The following is a 17,991-nucleotide window of genomic DNA, read 5'->3' as shown; positions in this document are numbered from 1 at the left end:
GACTACAGAGATATAGAGTGAGAATAACAGCATTGCTGGAAGTGCAATGGAAAGGAAGTGGCATATTTGATACCAGAACACATAGTATTTTTTATAGTGGAGGAGATCAAAAAGCCTTTGGTACTGCATTCTTGGCTGATAAAAATGGAAACACTTGGTTCTTGATTTTAAACAGGTTAATGAATGACTTTGTATATTAAGAATAAAGTTTAAGATTCATGTTTTGGTTTCTGTGGTTAAGAAGTTCAATAGAAATATTCTGGTTTTGTGACCACATGTTTATTAGAGAACTGTTTTTAAAAAAACTAAACAAGTACTAAAAATAACCCGAAAGTTTCGTTAGTCATAAGACTAACATCTTCAGGGGTAAAGAGAACTAACAGTTTAAAGAACTATAAGAAATTACGAAAAACAAATTCATTTGTTGGTATTATGAACATTAAAAAAGTTCGTTAAAAACCAAATAACAGATCTATACAACTGTTAATACTTGTTAGTCGGAGACAATGCTATTTGTTGTCGCATTCTGTGGTTCACGTTCACTCTGTCTGAGGTCTGAAGTGGGTAAATTTTTAATAAACGATGACCAAACTTGATTTAAAATCAAACTTTGGTTTTTGTTGCATTGCGTAGGAATTTTAATCATATTTGTTGCCCCTTTGAATTTTCTTGTGAAACAATTCTTATCAATATATGACATGTTTGTTCTATCCCAGAGTACATCATGACCTGTAGAAGTTGTGTGATATGCTAAGCCAGATTTATGTTCTCTCTTCTTTTGTACTTCCTTTTGATGTTTACTCATGCGGATTTCCCTCGATCTCCCTGTCTGGCCCACATAGAAGATGCCACAGGAACAATGAATATTATAAACTCTTGGTTTTTTCATTGGGTGATGTGGGGGTTTCAGAGGATGAAGAGATTTTGATATTTCTTCAAGATCCTACAACTGAATGGCTACACAACTAAGATAATTCTCAACACAGCATCTACAAAAAACTTAAATAAACAAAACTTCAAGAACGCAGTCGCCCTTCCTTATATCAAGAATGTAACCGATAAATTAGCCAAATTACTCTACAAGTACAACATAAAAGTGACTTTCCTGCCACTTGAAAAAATATCAAGATCTCTTCATCCTCTGAAATCCCCACATCACCCAATGAAAAAACTAGGGATTTATAATATTCATTGTTCCTGTGGCATCTGCTACATGTGCCAGACAGAAAGACTGGGGGAAATCCGCATGAGCGAACATCAAAAGGACGCACAAAAGAAGAGAGAACATAAATCTGGCTTAGTATATATCACACAGCTTCTACCAGTCATGATGTACTCTGGGATAGAACAAACATGTTGAAATTCTTATATTGATAAGAATTGTTCAAGAAAATTCAAAGAGGCAGCAAATATGATTAAAATTACTACGCAATGCAACTAAAACCAAGGTTTGATTTTAAATCAAGTTTAGTCATCGTTTATTAAAAATTTATCCGCTTCAGACCTCGGACACTGTGAACGTGAACCGCAGAACGCGACAACAAATAGCATTGTCTCCAACTAACAAGCATTAAACAGTTGTATAGATCTGTTATTCGGTTTTTAACAAACTTTTTTGATGTTCATAATATCAACAAATGAACTTGTTTTTCATAATTTCTTATAGTTTGTGCTTTAAACTGTTAGTTCTCTTTACCCCTGAAGATGTTAGTCTTATGACTAACGAAATTTGTCGGATTATTTTTATTACTTGTTTAGTTTTTTAAAAACAGTTCTCTAATAAACATATGGTCACAAAACCAGAATATTTCTATTAAATATTCTGGAGAGGATATATGATCAGTCACCAAAACATGACGTAAAAATGGGTCTAGGAGACATGAATGCCAAAATAGGAAAGAAAGAGACCTTCTGACCAACAATTGGAAGAGATAGTGCACATGAAGAAAGTAATGGAAATGGCACAAGACTAATTAATTTTGCAAGTGGCAAAAATATGATCATATGTACCACCTGTTTTCCACATAAAAAAGTGCATAAAGTTATTTGGACATTGGCAGATGGAATAACAGAAAATCAGATAGATTATGTGATGATTGATAGACATGTGACAGATATCGTTGATGTAAGACATTTTAGAGAAGCAGATTGTGATATGGATCATTACTTGTTAAAAATTAAATATAAACAAAGAATAAAAATTAATTGGGCAAATATGAGAATGGGGAACTGGACAATGAGACTTATTTGTGCATATGGTCCCACAGAAGGTTCTATTAAGGTAGAAGTGGAGGAATTTTTTGAGGCTTTAGAGAAAGCACCTGACACAATGAAAAAGGAAAAGTTGGTCCTTGTTGGAGATCTAAATAGCAGAGTAGGAAATGATTGTCAGACATACAAAAATTTTTGGGAAAATTTGGACAAAAGAGCAAGTTAAGTCTGTGCGGTTAGCCTAGTGGCTGTGTGCTTCTCAACCATATGCCTGGGAAAGGAGTGTCCTAGGTTCGATTCCCGTTGGTAACATGAGGAGCTGAAGGATCTTCCTCAGCCATAGCCAAGTTAGCTGGTCTTGGGCATGGACAGTAGGTTTTTTTCCCCACTTTATCCTGGGGTTTTTCATCCCGCAAAGCAGGCAAACCAGCCTTGAGAACTCAACACTACAGGACCTAGGATACACCGGGGCATAGGGCTGACCGCCTTATCCTGTGAACAGTTTGAGATCCAATGATTAATAAACCCTTGACACTGCAAGGTAAAAAAGGGTAAAAGGAAGATGAGATGAGATGAGCAAAGCTAATAATAATGGCAAATACCTGTTGGATTTCTACTCAGGACATGGACTGGTTATTACTAACACAATGTACCAACATAAATATGTGCACAAATTCACATGGAGACAAGGAATAAGAAAAGTCTCATTGACTATGTTATTGTTGATAGTGATGTTTTCTCCCTGGTTATTCTTTACATGTTATTCTTTTCAATATGAAATTCAATTTTATCCTGCTCAAAGAAAGTCTTGATCAGGATAAAATTGAATTTCATTGAATAAAATTAAAATTGAAAATTGTTGAAAAGAATAACATCTAAGAAAGTTTTAAAGTGAATAAAAGTTGACAATCTCTCAGATGTGAACTGTAGACTAAAATACACGAACGTAATTGAAGCAATTACATTTGTGTATTTTGAGAACAGGAACCAAACCTTGGAGATTCAGTGGCAAGCTTTGAAGAAAACACTGATTGATTCAGCCAGAGAAGCATGTGGTGAGGTTGTCTGTAAGGATAGAAAAATCAGAACTCCATGGTGGACAAATGAAGTTAAAGAGGCAGTGAAAGAAAAGAAGAAAGCATATCAAAAGTTCCTGGCAAATAAGTCAGCTTGTGCTCTTAGAGAATATAGAGACAAATTGAAGAAAGCTAAACACTGTGTAAAACTAGCTAAACAAAAGTCATGGGAGGACTTTGGCAAGAACATAGAATATAAATATCAAGAAGGTGGTAAGATATTCTGGAGATTGTTGAAGAAGCTTATAAATGGAGGAATGTGTAAAAGGAGTTAGAGATGATAAAAATGACATGAAAATGGAAGAAAGAGATATCCTTGAAGTATGGAGTAATTACTTTGAAAAACTGCTAAATGAATCAAGCAGTGATGACAGCACAGTGATAAAAAAAACACTGACCAGGCATGCAGTCAGGAATACATATCCATACTTGAAGTATAAAAAGCCATCAAAGGCTTGAAATGTGGAAAGGCAGAAGGAGTAGATGATATTCGACCAGAAATGCTGAAGTATGGTGGTATAAAAGTCTTACAGTGACTGCACTGCATAGTTCAGAAGGCCTGGACAGAGGGACGAATTCCAGATGATTGGAGTAGAGCTCTCATACTACCCGTATATAAAAAGGGAAATAAAACTGAATTTGAGAATTATAGAGGCATTTCATTACTGAGTGTTTTTGGTAAGATATATGCAAGTATACTTGAGAAACAGTTGAGAAGGATTGTGGAAGAGAAGCTTGGTGAAGAACAAGCTGGATTCATGCCAAATAGAGACTCTCAGGATCAGATTTTCACTCTACAACAGATAGTTGAGAAATCATGGGAATATAACAATTATCTGTATTTAAGTTTTATAGATCTGGAAAAGGCATATGACAAAGTGCCAAGAGAAAGAGAGAAGCTCTTCCAAATGCTACAGTTATATGGTGTTAATGGGGCATTATATCAAGCAATACTTAGTCTCTATTTGAGTTGTAAGTCAGCAGTTAGAATTGAAGGAAATACAGGAAGATAGTTTAATGTTAAATCTGGTGTCAGACAAGGATGTACATTATCCTCTCTCTTATTCATTATCTATATGGTTCACATTATGAAGGAAAGTGATATTAAACCTGATATCAAAATTGGAGGTGTTAATCTCAGCTCTTTGCTTTATTCAGATGTTATACTTCTAAATAAATTCGCTACAAATCTGCAAGATTCCCTGACTAAATTTAATAACTGTTTTAATAGATATGGTATGAAGGTCAGCAATAAAAAGACAAAGACAATGAAATAGGCAGAATCATTGAAAATATCAACTGCATTGTGAATGGAGAACTTATAGAACAGGTAAAACATTTCATTTACTTAGGCACGATTTTTAGTGAAGATGGTAAGTTAAATATGGAAATAGACAACAGAATCAACAAAGCTGGTATGGTAGGAAGTCAACTGAATAAATTTATATGGAATAAGAGAGAAATTAGCCAAAACACTAAATTAACTGTATACAAGAAAGTGTTTAAACCAGTTATAACTTATGTATCTGAGAGCTGGGTCAGAAGTAAAACACTTGACCAAAGACTAGAGACTGCAGATATGAGAGTCCTAAGAAAGATTAGGGGCATGAACAATGGCAATATCATATTAAAAACGAGGATATTAGGAAAGAATTTGATATTGTCGGCATCCAGGAATGCATTAGCAGAGCTAATCTCAGGTGGTATGGTTAAAAAATTCCTGGTGGAAGGCCAGGTCCAGCACACCTCGTATGAGGATCCTGTAGAGAGAATGCCATGTGCTACTGTAAAAATTTGATGTAACTTAATAATGCCAGAAAGCCTTACATAAATTTTTACAGAAGCCCAGTAAGATTGTAACCTGTATGTCTATGTATATTTAAAAGTTTGTTAATGTAAATAATCCCTATGGGAATTGTCCTTACTTGCTGCCCTAAGACAAATTCTAGAATGTGTTGAACTATGGCAATACCTTGCCACCAGAAAACCGTATATATTAGCTCCTTATAAGGACATAAAATTTGTTTGTGAAGTCCACCTGTAAATACTCAAGGTCAGTGTTAAATGGACTGACAAACTTCAGACGAATGTCTGCTGCCCGAAACAAATAGGATTAGAGGAGTACACGAGAAGAACAAAGAAAGGGTCAGCGTCAGTGGAAGAACAACGGACCACACCGAAATGTTCGGGGTCCCATATCTTCATGCAGGGATACGAAAGAAGGCGAATAAAAGGTGTTGGCCAGAAGATCAAGTATCGGTTCCAGGAGTTCCTCATCAGTTGTTGAGAGGTCGTTATCGAGAAGTCGCCAGCGGTTATCCATCAGATGTAAGCCATCGAGGATGTGACTTCAGGAGAGATCATGCCAGTGATCTAAAAGAAAGATGACAGGAGCCGATCCGCCAGGCAAAGCGGACATTTGATGACGAATTGATGAATCTTTGCCGGGAGCTGTTGTCTGAGGGAAGAAATTGCTCCGTTAGTCCAACGCGCATGCAAGCATTCCACAAGCTGATAATCTTCACTCGAAGTGTGGCGAGGACAGCATCCCAGAAGTGTCAGTAAATCTATCGCCGGCATAAAGGGAGAGAGAAAAACCTGATTTGGGAAAAAACAGTCAGGATTCCAGTTCAAAGTCAAGTACACAGTGGGTAGCAGCCATAAAGTGAGTTGATCCATTTATTCAATTTTCATCAATTATAGGAGAACTTTATTAGTAGACTGTTAAATTGAGGCTGATGAAAATGAGCAGAGTTAATGGTTGAAAATTAGATGTTTAATAATTAATAGAAATTTATATGTGTAACAGTCAGAGGGTAACTGTTTGTCAGTGGTGCATTTTGCCTATAGAATTATCTTAATATTGGAAGGAAAGAGCTTTTGTGTGTAATGATATTTTTTATGTGCATAACAGTTAAGAAGTAACAGTTTATTAATAGGTACCATTGCTTAGAGTAGTAATTTGTATTTGGAAGTGAGTGGTTAATTTTGTGACATAATTTTCATGAATTGAAAGGGCATTTTAAGCTAATTGTTGAACTAAGCAAATTTTTCTTTATTGAAAATTTAGTGTAAATTGTTTTATGTAAAATAAATGTGTTGTTTAAATGTTAACAGAGTGTTGCCTGATATTTAATTCTTTGATGCAGCATTCTGAAAAAAAAATATTAGAGCCTATTAGCAGGAACCCAGGAGAAAGATAGATAGTAGACCACGACTGCAGATATTAATTAATCAGGGATAATTTGAATCTAATGGGAAAACTACTGGATGCATTTAACACTTCTTGTTACTAGAAAACGGACATCAGTGGCACAGTTTTAATCAAATAAATTTTCTGGTGTTCAAAGAATAAGAAGGCAAGTGCGGAAGGCAGTATAGCGTAAAGAGATATTAAAGGGATAAAGAGATACCAAAGAGAGATAAGGAAGAATAGTTAGAAGTACATAATAATTATTGCATTAAAGTATATATATATATATATAGAGTGGACGCAGAGATAAGATAGAGATATAAGGAAAATATATAAATAGAGATATAAAGAAGGGGGCATATAAATAAGAAAGGATAAATAAGATAAACCAATTAAAGAGATATATAAATACAGAATAAATAAATAGACCCCCCCCCCCCATTTACACTACTCTTAGACATGTGGAAACTTGTGGCATCCATGTGCCTACGTGAAAGAGCTTATTGTAGGGAATTTGGCTATCTAGCTTCCATCATTAGATGATCCTGCTACAATTCAAGGAAGTGGTGTACTCCATTTAACTCTAATAACACCCTGCTCCAGCACAGCAATTGTTGAAAAAATGCCGTACAATTTTATGTCTTAGGCTAAATTTATTTTGTTTCCATGTAGTCAAGAGAAAAACATCTTGTATCCTATTTGATGCAACAAAGCAATATTGTGCAACTATACAAGAAGATTTAGGAAGAGTGGCATGCATGACACTTTCAGTCAAGAGATTGAACTCATAAAAATAGATGTACATGCATGCTTTTGCCTTTGTTGGAATTTCTGAGCATTGGTTATTGTGCACCAATAATAAAAAGAAAGTGATACTGGTATTTGTTTCAAATGAATGCAAAATTAATGAATTTGCAAAGTTTTCAGATTTGCCAGTTTTACTTTTGTTTGAAATGGATTCACCAGCATCACTTTCCTCTTTTTTTGAGCACATGATAATAAATATTTGTATCATTAAGCAAGTAAATTAATAACAGACCTTGTATCATTAAGCAAGGAAAAAGATGAAGATTTATCTGTTTTGCATATCAATTTAATATCTTATAAAATTTTCAATTTTTTTCTTTAAATTAAATTTGCATGTAATTTACAGTTGTGTTTCATTTCTGTGTATATATATATATTTGAAAAAGTAAAACTCATGAACACATTTTTACATGTTCTTGATTTATAAAGCACCTATATATATATTCATAACAGCAACATAGAGAAACAATTTTGATAATTTTACAGGAAGATAGGAAGAAGAAAAAAAAAGAAAATTGGTCCCTATTGAACCACAGTCTTGAACTTAGTTTACGTTTATTATAGATTGATTTACTCAGTTTGAGTACATGTTATTTAGTATTAAATTACTAGAACACCTAGATTAAATAAAAACAGATTTTATTTTTTGTTCGCACGACTAGTTTTGTCTTTCACAGACTTCTATGTTTTTTTGCACCTGAAGAAGTCTGTGAAAGATGAAACTAGTTGTGTGAATAAAATCTGCTTTTATTTAATTTCGGTGTTCTGGTCATTTAATACTAAATAACATATATATATATATATATATATATATATATATATATATATATATATATACATACATACACACACATATGTAATCTGCTAAGACAAATCAGAATAATTCAAGTTTAAAAACTTCACTAAACTATTCACTTTCTTGCAGTAAAGATATTCACACACATATACTTTTGTGTGTGTGTATGTGTGTGTGTGTGTGCACGCGCATATGAATCTCTATAACACATGCACTCAGCATCAGGGTTTATAGTCAAAGGCTATAGAGACAGAGTCAGTAATTATAAATTTACATTGTTAATACAGGTATTTTTTTCCCAAATTTTAGGTAGATTTATAAATGCAGTATTGTTTTTCAGAAGGAAAAATGGTCATCCATATGATGAAGAAGGTGAGCATCTGGGTTTAACAGCCTTAATTAGAAGAACAGTGCACCGAAATGGACATTTACCTCGAGGTAAAAACGTGCGTTCCTCAGTTTGTTTTATCTTATTTTTTTCTTTATAAATACATATAAACTAATCATATCATGATTACATGTCAGATTCACAAGTAAGCTTATATTCAACTGATTCAACAAAAAAAATGGTGGGGGGGGGGGAATAAAAGTTACATGTCAACTGTCTTCCCATTTGCCTCACCTAACAATGTAACTATTATGGCTGAAAGTGTGGTGGAACATACACCACCTATGATTGAGTTAAACATGAGTTTCCACTTCTTATCCAGAGCTAAAAAAAAGGACTTTTTTTTTGATGGTTTGTGTTGCATGCTTCTATACCAACCAGTCTAGATCATAGTTGAAATCACTTATAATAAAATCGTTTTCTTGTATGCATAAGATTTATTTGTCTACACAGTTCATGGTCCTCTTCAGATGATCCTTGTCTGTAGCCACACATAATTTCATATTCTGTCTTGTTAATTTCTTTCTCACTGTAAACAGTCTCAGACACTTTTCTTGTATTACTCATATCGGTTCTTCTGTGGCTGGATTTAATTTCTCTGCACTCACTAGTCATAACCCCACCCTTCTTATCTTGTCTCTCCTTCCTGAATAAACTGAACCTCTCATGTTGTATTCTTGTAACACCATCCTTTCTGTGCCAGCCAAGTCTCTTATGTTTGTAATTTTGATTTTTTATTACATCTACTAATGTAAGAACTTCTAGCTTTTATTCCTCATACTTCTGGTATTAGTATGTATACATAATAACTGCCTACTGGTCTGATGAGTTAAATCCTGAACCAAATCTTCGTCCCTGTTTCTACACTCAATACTTTATTTTCGTGAAAAAACCAGTCCAGTATTTTCAGTGATCAGTTCAAACAAGCTACCATTCTCTCTCTCTCTCTCTCTCTCTCTCTCTCTCTCTCTCTCTCTGTCAATACACTGACAATCAATGTCTACCACTTCATTTAATACATGCTTTCATGCAGTTACCCAGACATACCCAGTTTCTCTTGAAATTTGCATTATTCTTTTACTGAAGAACATTTTCTCAACATTCTTGATACTGTAACCATTCAGATTCAGTCAGTTCTCAATCGAACTTTTGACAATTGAAGTCACTGCATAAATTTGCATACTGTACACCATTTCTCCTGCACAGTCTACTTACTGACTTATTTTCAATAGCAGTTATCCTCCGCAGTTCACTCCCCTGTCCTCTCATCTATGACAACAGACTCACAATCTTTATTCTTTTGATTTTTTTTACCAAATTGAACAACTTTTCACATCTCTCATAGTACACTTTTTCCTTTCAAATAATTTTTTGGACAGCCATATCATCCATTGGTTTTACTTGCTTACTTACTGCTTCTATCATGACACTAATCTTTGTGCATGGAAATTATTATTATTAATATTATTATCTCAGACCTCCTTTGGGGTCCAAGGTTTCATCGTAGGAGGTCAGACTACCCCCCCACACACACACACAGCTTGTCATACCATGTCTTAAAAATGTACTCACTGTCTCCACACTCATCACACTCTCAGGTAAGGCATTCCAAACACCTATCATTTTCTATGCAAAATCCTACTTCTTACTCTCCTGCTCATACTCTCCTCATATAGCATAGTTTCCAGGTATGGCCTATTATTATTATTGTACAGGCACCTCCATGGAGTCCAAAGACTCATCACAAGAGATCCAAACTATCCACACAATCTATCAGACCTCTCCTTGAACCCATTAACAGACAAAGCACTCAAAACTGACTCTGGCAACCCATTCCACTCATTCACAACTCTTTAAGCAAAAAATCTAGTCATCACACCCGCCTACTAACCACACCTTTATTCAACAGGGATGATCCTTTGTTCTGTTCCTCTAGCCAAGTGCTGAAACATTTCTGCTACAACAATCCTGTATTTAAGCAACTTAAATGTTTCTATCATATCCCTCTTTTTCTCCTGTCAACCAACTTCTGTAATCCACATACCCTCAGTCTATCCTCATAGGGAACATTTCACTGATCATTCACCATTGTAATTATCACCTCAATCTTCTCCACTACTTCCTCATTCCCAGGAGACCAGACTTGAGCACAGTAATCCAGATGTAGACGTTTCAAGAGAAATAACTTCCTTATCTCTACTTCTTAATGTGTTCTTCAATAGCAAAGTAATCTTATGGACTACCTTAGTAACATGTCCTCTGAACTTTAGCTTTCTGTCTACCACCACTACCACCCCCCCTAAATCTCTAGCTTCATCTGTTTCCTGGAGTACAGTGCCATCAGTGTGATACACAGCTCATAATCTATTTATCCCAAAATGCATAACTTTACATTCTCCACATTAAATTGACAACTGTTATCTTTGCCCATGCTGGCAGCCTATTTAAATCGTCCTGCAAGTTCTCCACATCGCATTGATTAACTTTATTCTACCTCAGCAAACAACTGAATATTTCCTTTCAGATTATTTCCTATATCATTTATGTATAAATTAAATAGTAATCGCTCCAGCACTGAACCGTGCAGCACTCCACTAGTCACCTGTTTTTGCCTTCATTCTACCCCTCCATATACCACTTTTTGATAATGCCCAGCAGCCATCCTCTTATTCCTTCATATCTCCTCATTAATGAAAAATATTATTTACATTAATCTTGTAATAATCTCTTACCAACTTTATATGCCTCAGTCATCCTTTCCCCCCCTCCCTTCTCCTCCTATCCATCAGACTCTGTAAATTACATTCCCTCAATTTGTTGTCTTCACACTTCAACATTCCAAAGACAAGAAACTACCTTAGTCCATCATCTCTGGACTTTTTCAAATATGTCTTCATCCTTATGAAACTCAGATGACCACATCTGTGCAAGTAATTCATGCACAGCCTGATTAAGGCTTATACAATGAACTATGACATTATTACTTCTAAACATCAGTGTCCTTCAAATCATTGCCATAATCCTCTGTGCTATCCTCATAACTTGAGCAATGTCTTGCCAAAATGTTAGGTCCTTATCCACCATCACCCCCCTCAAATCCCTCATAAAATCCTCTCCTAATATATACTCACTAAACGCATACTCTACATCCCATCTTTCTTATCTAAATTTTAAAACCTTACACTTTGCAATGTTGAATTAGTAATCCCATGCCCATACACCCAGTACATTGTAGTCTTCTTTTAAAGCTACAACATCTACTCTACTCCTCATAGTTTGCCCCAACTTTGCATCATCTAAAATCCCTATTCAGATCTTCCCCAATATCAGTAACATACAAATTAAATAGCAATGGCCCTAAAACAGATCCCTGAGGCACACCACTAGTGACTTTCCTCTTCTGGAATATTTCCCCCATACACAGCTCACTGATAAGTATCAGACATCCAATCTCCAATCCAGTGCACCAGTCTACTATTTGTATGTTCTTTGTCCAGTGTATTTGTCACCTTGTTATTATAAGTAAATAAATTACTAAAACACTATCTTCCTCTGAGACTGTTATCAACCTACTTCTGAATCTTAGTCCTTAACCTCTCTAACATCTTCACACACATACACACACAGAGTGATCTATAATTTGAGGCTTAAGCCTCACTTTTGAAGCAGAAAACTTTTCCACTCTTCCCACTCCTTTTGAACTTCACCAAATTTAACACTTGTATTCAAAAGTTGCATCAATACTGTTGTTAACTCCTCAAGCATTCTTTCAAAACACACAGTGATATATCATCAAGCCCAGCAGCCTCATTAAACAGGGCATCTGCTCATTTACTTCCCAGGAACTTTTAAAACATATCCTTTCCTTTTTTCCAGGACTGCATGTTTAATTGCTTGAGTCACCATAAAGTTCATATTTTTCTCATTTTGCAAATACCTTCATCACATACCTCTCTGGCTGAGTCAATCAGTGTTTTCTTCCATGTTTGCTACTGAGTTTCCAAAGTTCTTGCATCTAAACTCTTTCATTTGGAACAAGGGGTGAGTAGTTTCTGGCATTGGTTAGTTCATCCTGGCCCAAGGTTATTGACATTAGAGACATGGCTGAAGAAGATGATATAGTTAGTGGAATAGAATGTGAAGGGTATAGAGTGTTCAGGGAGGATAGAGAGAAAAGAATGGTGGGGCAGTGCTATTGATGATATCCCATGAACTGCAACCAAAGAGAGTAGAAGTTCAACTGCAGACCAGTGAAAATAGCAGATTTCAGGCTATCTGGAGTGAGATAGAAGCCAGCAGAACAAAATATACAATTGGATGCTTCCATAGACCAGGGAATGGAAAGGATGATGGGGATAGTGTGCATTGGCAAATAAGCTCAATGAGTGAAGGACAGGTAATTATAATGGGATTTCAATTATTGGAAGGAGCCGAGGACATGTGGGAGGAAGGTAATGGAATTTATGCAGTTACTAAGGAATAATTACCTGATGCAGTACGTGATGGAATGCACAAAAGGTTTGAGAGTGCTAGATCTAGGAATTGCATCAGAGGATTCAAAACCAATATGACCATTTTGCCACCAATTGGTGAGAGCGATAATATGGTCTTGACCTAGAATGTGGCTAAATGTGGAATTCCAGTTAAGATGGGGTATATGTGGAATTATGGCTGGTAAATATGAAAAGCTTAGGAGATTGCTTGGTTCCATGGCATGTAAAACTGCAAGGGCTGGATGTTGATAGTGCATGGGAAGTGCTAAAGGAGTATTTGAAGGAAGTAATATCAGTCTGCATACCTAGAGTCAGGAGAAATCAAGTGGGAGTTAAATGGATGAATATCATGATTAAGCTGGAGCTGCAAAAAAAAGAAAAAAATTGTAGAGGGAATTTAAGGAGAAAGGTGACCAGCAGGAACATGAACAGCGCACAGCACAGGCCAGAAGGGTAACTAGTATGGTAAGAAAGGCAAAAGCAAAGTATGAAAGGAAATTAGCAATACAGGCTAAAGATAATCCCAAACTGTTCATTCGATATACTGCAAGTAAAAGTAAGAGTATTTATGGCTGAATGATTTTAATGAATGCAGATGGTAAGAAGACAACTAAATTAGTTGAAATAGTAGAATTACTAAGTGAACACTTTGCAAGAGTATAGCATCCAGTAATGGATGATATATCCTTGCAAAGAGTATATCATCCATACATATTGCAGTAATGAGAGAGGCAAAGACTTATATGGTAACTCAGGTAAATGAAAGGGAGGTTCACAGCATCTTACAGAACTTTGATGTGAATACTGCTATGGGATTAGATGGTATACCAGCTTGGGTTTTAAATGAAGGTGCTAGGGAACTGTCAGTGCCTTTGACCACATTGTTTAATCTAATTTTTGGCTCTGGGTTAGCCCAAAGGGGATGGAAAAGGAGTAAAATTGCATTGCATAAAGAAGATTCCAAGACTGATGTAGCAAATTACTGACCAATCAGCATACCAGGAGTTGTTGTCAAGGTATTGGAGAAGTTGGTCAAAAGAAAAATACAGGAATGGAGAGATGGAAATAGGATACCATATGGGGGGGGGGGTTAAACATGTTTTTGTGTAGGATAGGTCATGCCTCAGTAACTTGCTCACATTTTACAATACAGTGACAACAAGTTAAATAAAGATAATATTTAAAGTGATACTACTAGACTTTGCAAAATCTTTTGACAGGATACTGCATGGAATTTTAATCAATAAATTCCAGCAATGGGGATGGATATAATGTGAAGTGGATAGTTGAACTTGAGGTGGTTGATGGAGAGAGAGAGTTTTTCAGGAGCAGAATCCAGTAGAAAGCCTGTGACTAGTGACATGCCATAGGGCTCTGCTCTTGAGCCACTACTATTTAATTTGTACATTAATGACATAGGGGCTATGTGCTTTGCAACCATATGCCTGGGAAAGGAGTGTCTTGAGTTCGATTCCCATCGCCAATGTGAGGAGCTGAAGGATCTTTCTCAGACAAATTATCTTAGCCGGTCTTGGCTGTGGACAGCAGGGTTTTCCTCCTGCAAGCAGGCAAACTGGTCCCATGAACACACGCAGCTACAGTCATAGAATATACCAGGAGGCATAGGGCTAGTCACTTTATCCTCAGGATGGGTATGACTTAGAAGGGCTTAAGATAGCTCTGTAACAGGCCAGCAGGCCTAACACATAGAAGGAAGAAGAAGAATGATATAGGAAAGGATCTGAGAGGAACTGTTCAGTGGTTTGCCGATGATGCAAAATTAGGTAGAGCAATAGGTAATACAGATGATAAAATTTTGCAGGATGATTTGAATAGACTGGCAGTCTGAGCAAAGGAGAATGAATGTCAGTTTAGTGTGGCAAAGTGTTAGGTTATGCATTTTGGAGTGAAAACATTACCAGCTGTATACTACATTGGTGGAACTGTACTCCAGGAAATTGATGTAGCCAGAGATTTGGGAGTGTTAGTGGATAGGGAGTTGAAGTTTAGGGAGCACATAGCAAAAGTGGCTAAAGCAGCTCATCGAATTACTTGATTACTGAAGTATACTTTGATGAGCAGAGACAAACGGGTTATTATATCTCTTTATTGAGCATTGGTAACACCCCATCTTGACTACTGTGTGCAGATCTGATCACCTGGGTTTCTTGGTGATGAGCAGGAGGTGGAGAGGCAAGTGCCCAAGATGGAGCAGATGTATGAAATAAACCTTATAATGAAAGGATGAAGATTTCTGGGCTACAGAAATTGTTTGACAGGTGGAAAATGAATGAGACATAAAAATTACTAAAGGATTTTTGTAAGATTAATACAGAGGACATTTTTCAGAACATGTCTGGTGGTGGGAGAACTAGGGGCCATCCTTGGAAACCGAGCAAGAGTGTAATTAGCAAGGGTGTCAGAACCATATTTTTTTCGCTTGGAGAGGGTGAATGAGTGGATTGATTTGCCAGAGTCTGTTTTGGGTGCCAGGACTGTGAATGAGTTCAAAGCAAAATATGATAGATTCTGTTCAAATTATAGATAGTGCTAGAGCCTCTATCGATCAGTCCAAGGATTCCATGGAGTAGTCGTAATAATAATAATAATAAGTTTCTTTCTTTCTTTCTTTTTTTTTGGGGGGGGGGGAATAATGTTGGTATATTTGAGTTTACATGTAAGCTGCTCTACTTTTATTCTTTTTAGAATTTTTAAAAATTCTGTTTTTGAGAACTTACATATTCTTCTTTCCAATATCATGTTCATAAATATTCTGCTCAAAACTAAATGGTGATCACTTTTTATTTCATATTTTCTGTATATTCTTGTATCCTAAACAACCAACGTGATGATATCACTATCAACAATAGCATAATTACAGTTTTCTTATTTCTTCTGTCTCTTCATGAAATCTCCATGTCTCAAATAGAAATAAAGTAGATAATTACCATTATTATTAACTTTTCTCCAAATTTTTGTAAAAGATTTAGTATTATACATTCCCTATTCTGCTTTCCTAGATCCTGGCTTTCTTGGAAAACTCCTCCACTTCTTACTTACTATAACATTCTATGGGATCATAGGCACAAATAAGTCTTTATTGTCCAATATCCCACTTTGATATCTGCAGATTTCACTCTACTCGAAGTTCTGTGGAGTTCAAGTTTATCTCTGTTTAGTGTTGGATGTTATAGCTGTTCTTTCCTCTCCCTGATTACTGTTTACTGAATATAACATCTTATAAGTATGATTTACCAGAATCTCACCTGTTTAGTCTAACTCCTTTTTTTTGATATCTGTCACCTTGGTTTCCCGATAAAAATAGTTGAAGATTTTTTAATTGAGTGATCCTCCAGCAAAATGACATTCTCATGTTGAATAATTTTTTCTTGGTTCAAGCCAATGCAGATTAGTTAGTTCTTCACATTCCTTAAAGGCTAATAGGAGTTTCCTCCCTATTATTATTTTATTCTTATAAACTGCATGCTGAATAGTGTTGGAAGATTTATTTATTTATCACCTATTTGTCCCTTATGGTTAAAAAGGTTAATGTGGAATTTTATAAAGATGTTTCGCATTGCCTACTACAAAGAATGAAAACCATGAGACCAGCAGGCAGGGGCACGCCAAGGGTATTTGCTGCCAAGATGCAAACTTTTATCGGCCGCCCCTAATACTGCATTGTATAATCCAAATTAGATATTAGCTACATAATATCAATGTTGCTGCCCCCTCAGGTTGGCGTGTGCCCTGCCAGCAGGTACCAATGCAATAGTTGATATCATTCAAGCCACTTCAGGCCTCCAGTTGGTAAGCAGTGGTCTCACACCATGCAGACAATTATTGATTATGCCAACAGTGGGATTGAAAGTCTGTTGGTTGGAGAGCAGGTAACCACTCAAAAACTAACCTCATCAACCAGCTGGTAAACTTTTAATATTAAGAAGATTGTAAAGACTAAAGCATCTAAAATCTCATCATATTTGTTTTATTTAATAAAATAATTTTCTAACTGGCTATAACCATGATGGATTAATAATATCCTTCATATTAATAAATTTATATTATTATTATTGTGGATTATTTGCATCGAGAACATTTTGATTATAGTTAGTTAAATATATTTGTTATCCACTAATATTTATATGTTTCAGGCAGTCATCTATCTAAACTGCCACATTTTAGGACCTATTGTTGCTGAAGACCTCCCAACAGCTTTCATTGAAAGGCATATAGATACTGATTATCTCTTCCACACTGAATTCGAGGTATAAATTTTATTCTTTGATACCTTTTCTTCTGTTTGCTGATAATGGTTTTTTTACATTCAGCATAATTAATTACACAAATTATAAAGTAGTTCTGATGTAATATTCCAAAGTTTCCCTAGAAAATTTTAATATGAAGTTAAGAATAAAATTTAATATAAAGTTCTTATCAAAAGAAGTTTTCTGTGCATTATTTATCAAAATCTAATTTTTTATTAACGAAAATATGAATTAAATATTTTTGTATGTGACTCCCACTCTTAAAAAGTTGTAAACCTTTGGTACCATGGGTGGGTTAAGGATTTTATTTCTATTTTTCATTAATATTATAACTAATAATTAAGGAATTGGCAGCGTACACTAGAAATATAAATTAAAAACAACTTTAATAAATACTTTCCGATATTTCTGCAACATCACGTTGCCATCTTCTTGGGAACTTAGAATAAAGAACAGGTGCACGCAAGTGCTACATAACAGCAAATGAGAAACGAAGCAAGGAAGCTACCATTTTCCTAAAGTCCTGAAGGTGCCCCTGGCGGGCTATATTGGTAATTATTGGCCTTTGGGCTGAAGTTCTTCTGATATATGTTTCCCAAATTTGGAGCAGTCTTATGCACCCAAATTTGTTGAGGGTTTGGCATGTTCCTAAGGGCTGAGTCTGATTCCATGAATAGTCTTTCATATTTGAACTTGCTGCAGTGTATTACTGTGGCTTTCTTCCACCTTAATTCTGTGGCAGGTATCCAGAGCATGGTC

The 17,991-nt window shown here is 35.7% G+C and overlaps 1 protein-coding gene across 1 annotated transcript in view; it reads left to right on the top strand.

The window, feature by feature from the left end:
- LOC150108538 (tyrosine-protein phosphatase 69D-like) overlaps window positions 1-17,991 on the top strand; it is a 655,365-nt gene that overhangs the window by 371,414 nt on the left and 265,960 nt on the right. Inside the window, exons 13-14 of the mRNA XM_090390483.1 lie at window positions 8,424-8,541; window positions 17,119-17,232. Coding sequence (XP_090246609.1) covers window positions 8,424-8,541; window positions 17,119-17,232 — 232 coding nt within the window. The remainder of the gene's footprint in view (window positions 1-8,423; window positions 8,542-17,118; window positions 17,233-17,991) is intronic.

Source organism: Typopeltis vanoorti, chromosome 3 (genome assembly GCF_054136105.1).
Source record: "Typopeltis vanoorti isolate ZY-2024b chromosome 3, IOZ_Tvanoo_1.0, whole genome shotgun sequence".
NCBI classification, from domain to species: Eukaryota; Metazoa; Arthropoda; class Arachnida; order Uropygi; family Thelyphonidae; genus Typopeltis; species Typopeltis vanoorti.
The sequence above is the reverse complement of the archived record's forward strand: the minus strand, read 5'-3'. Positions and strand labels throughout refer to the sequence as shown.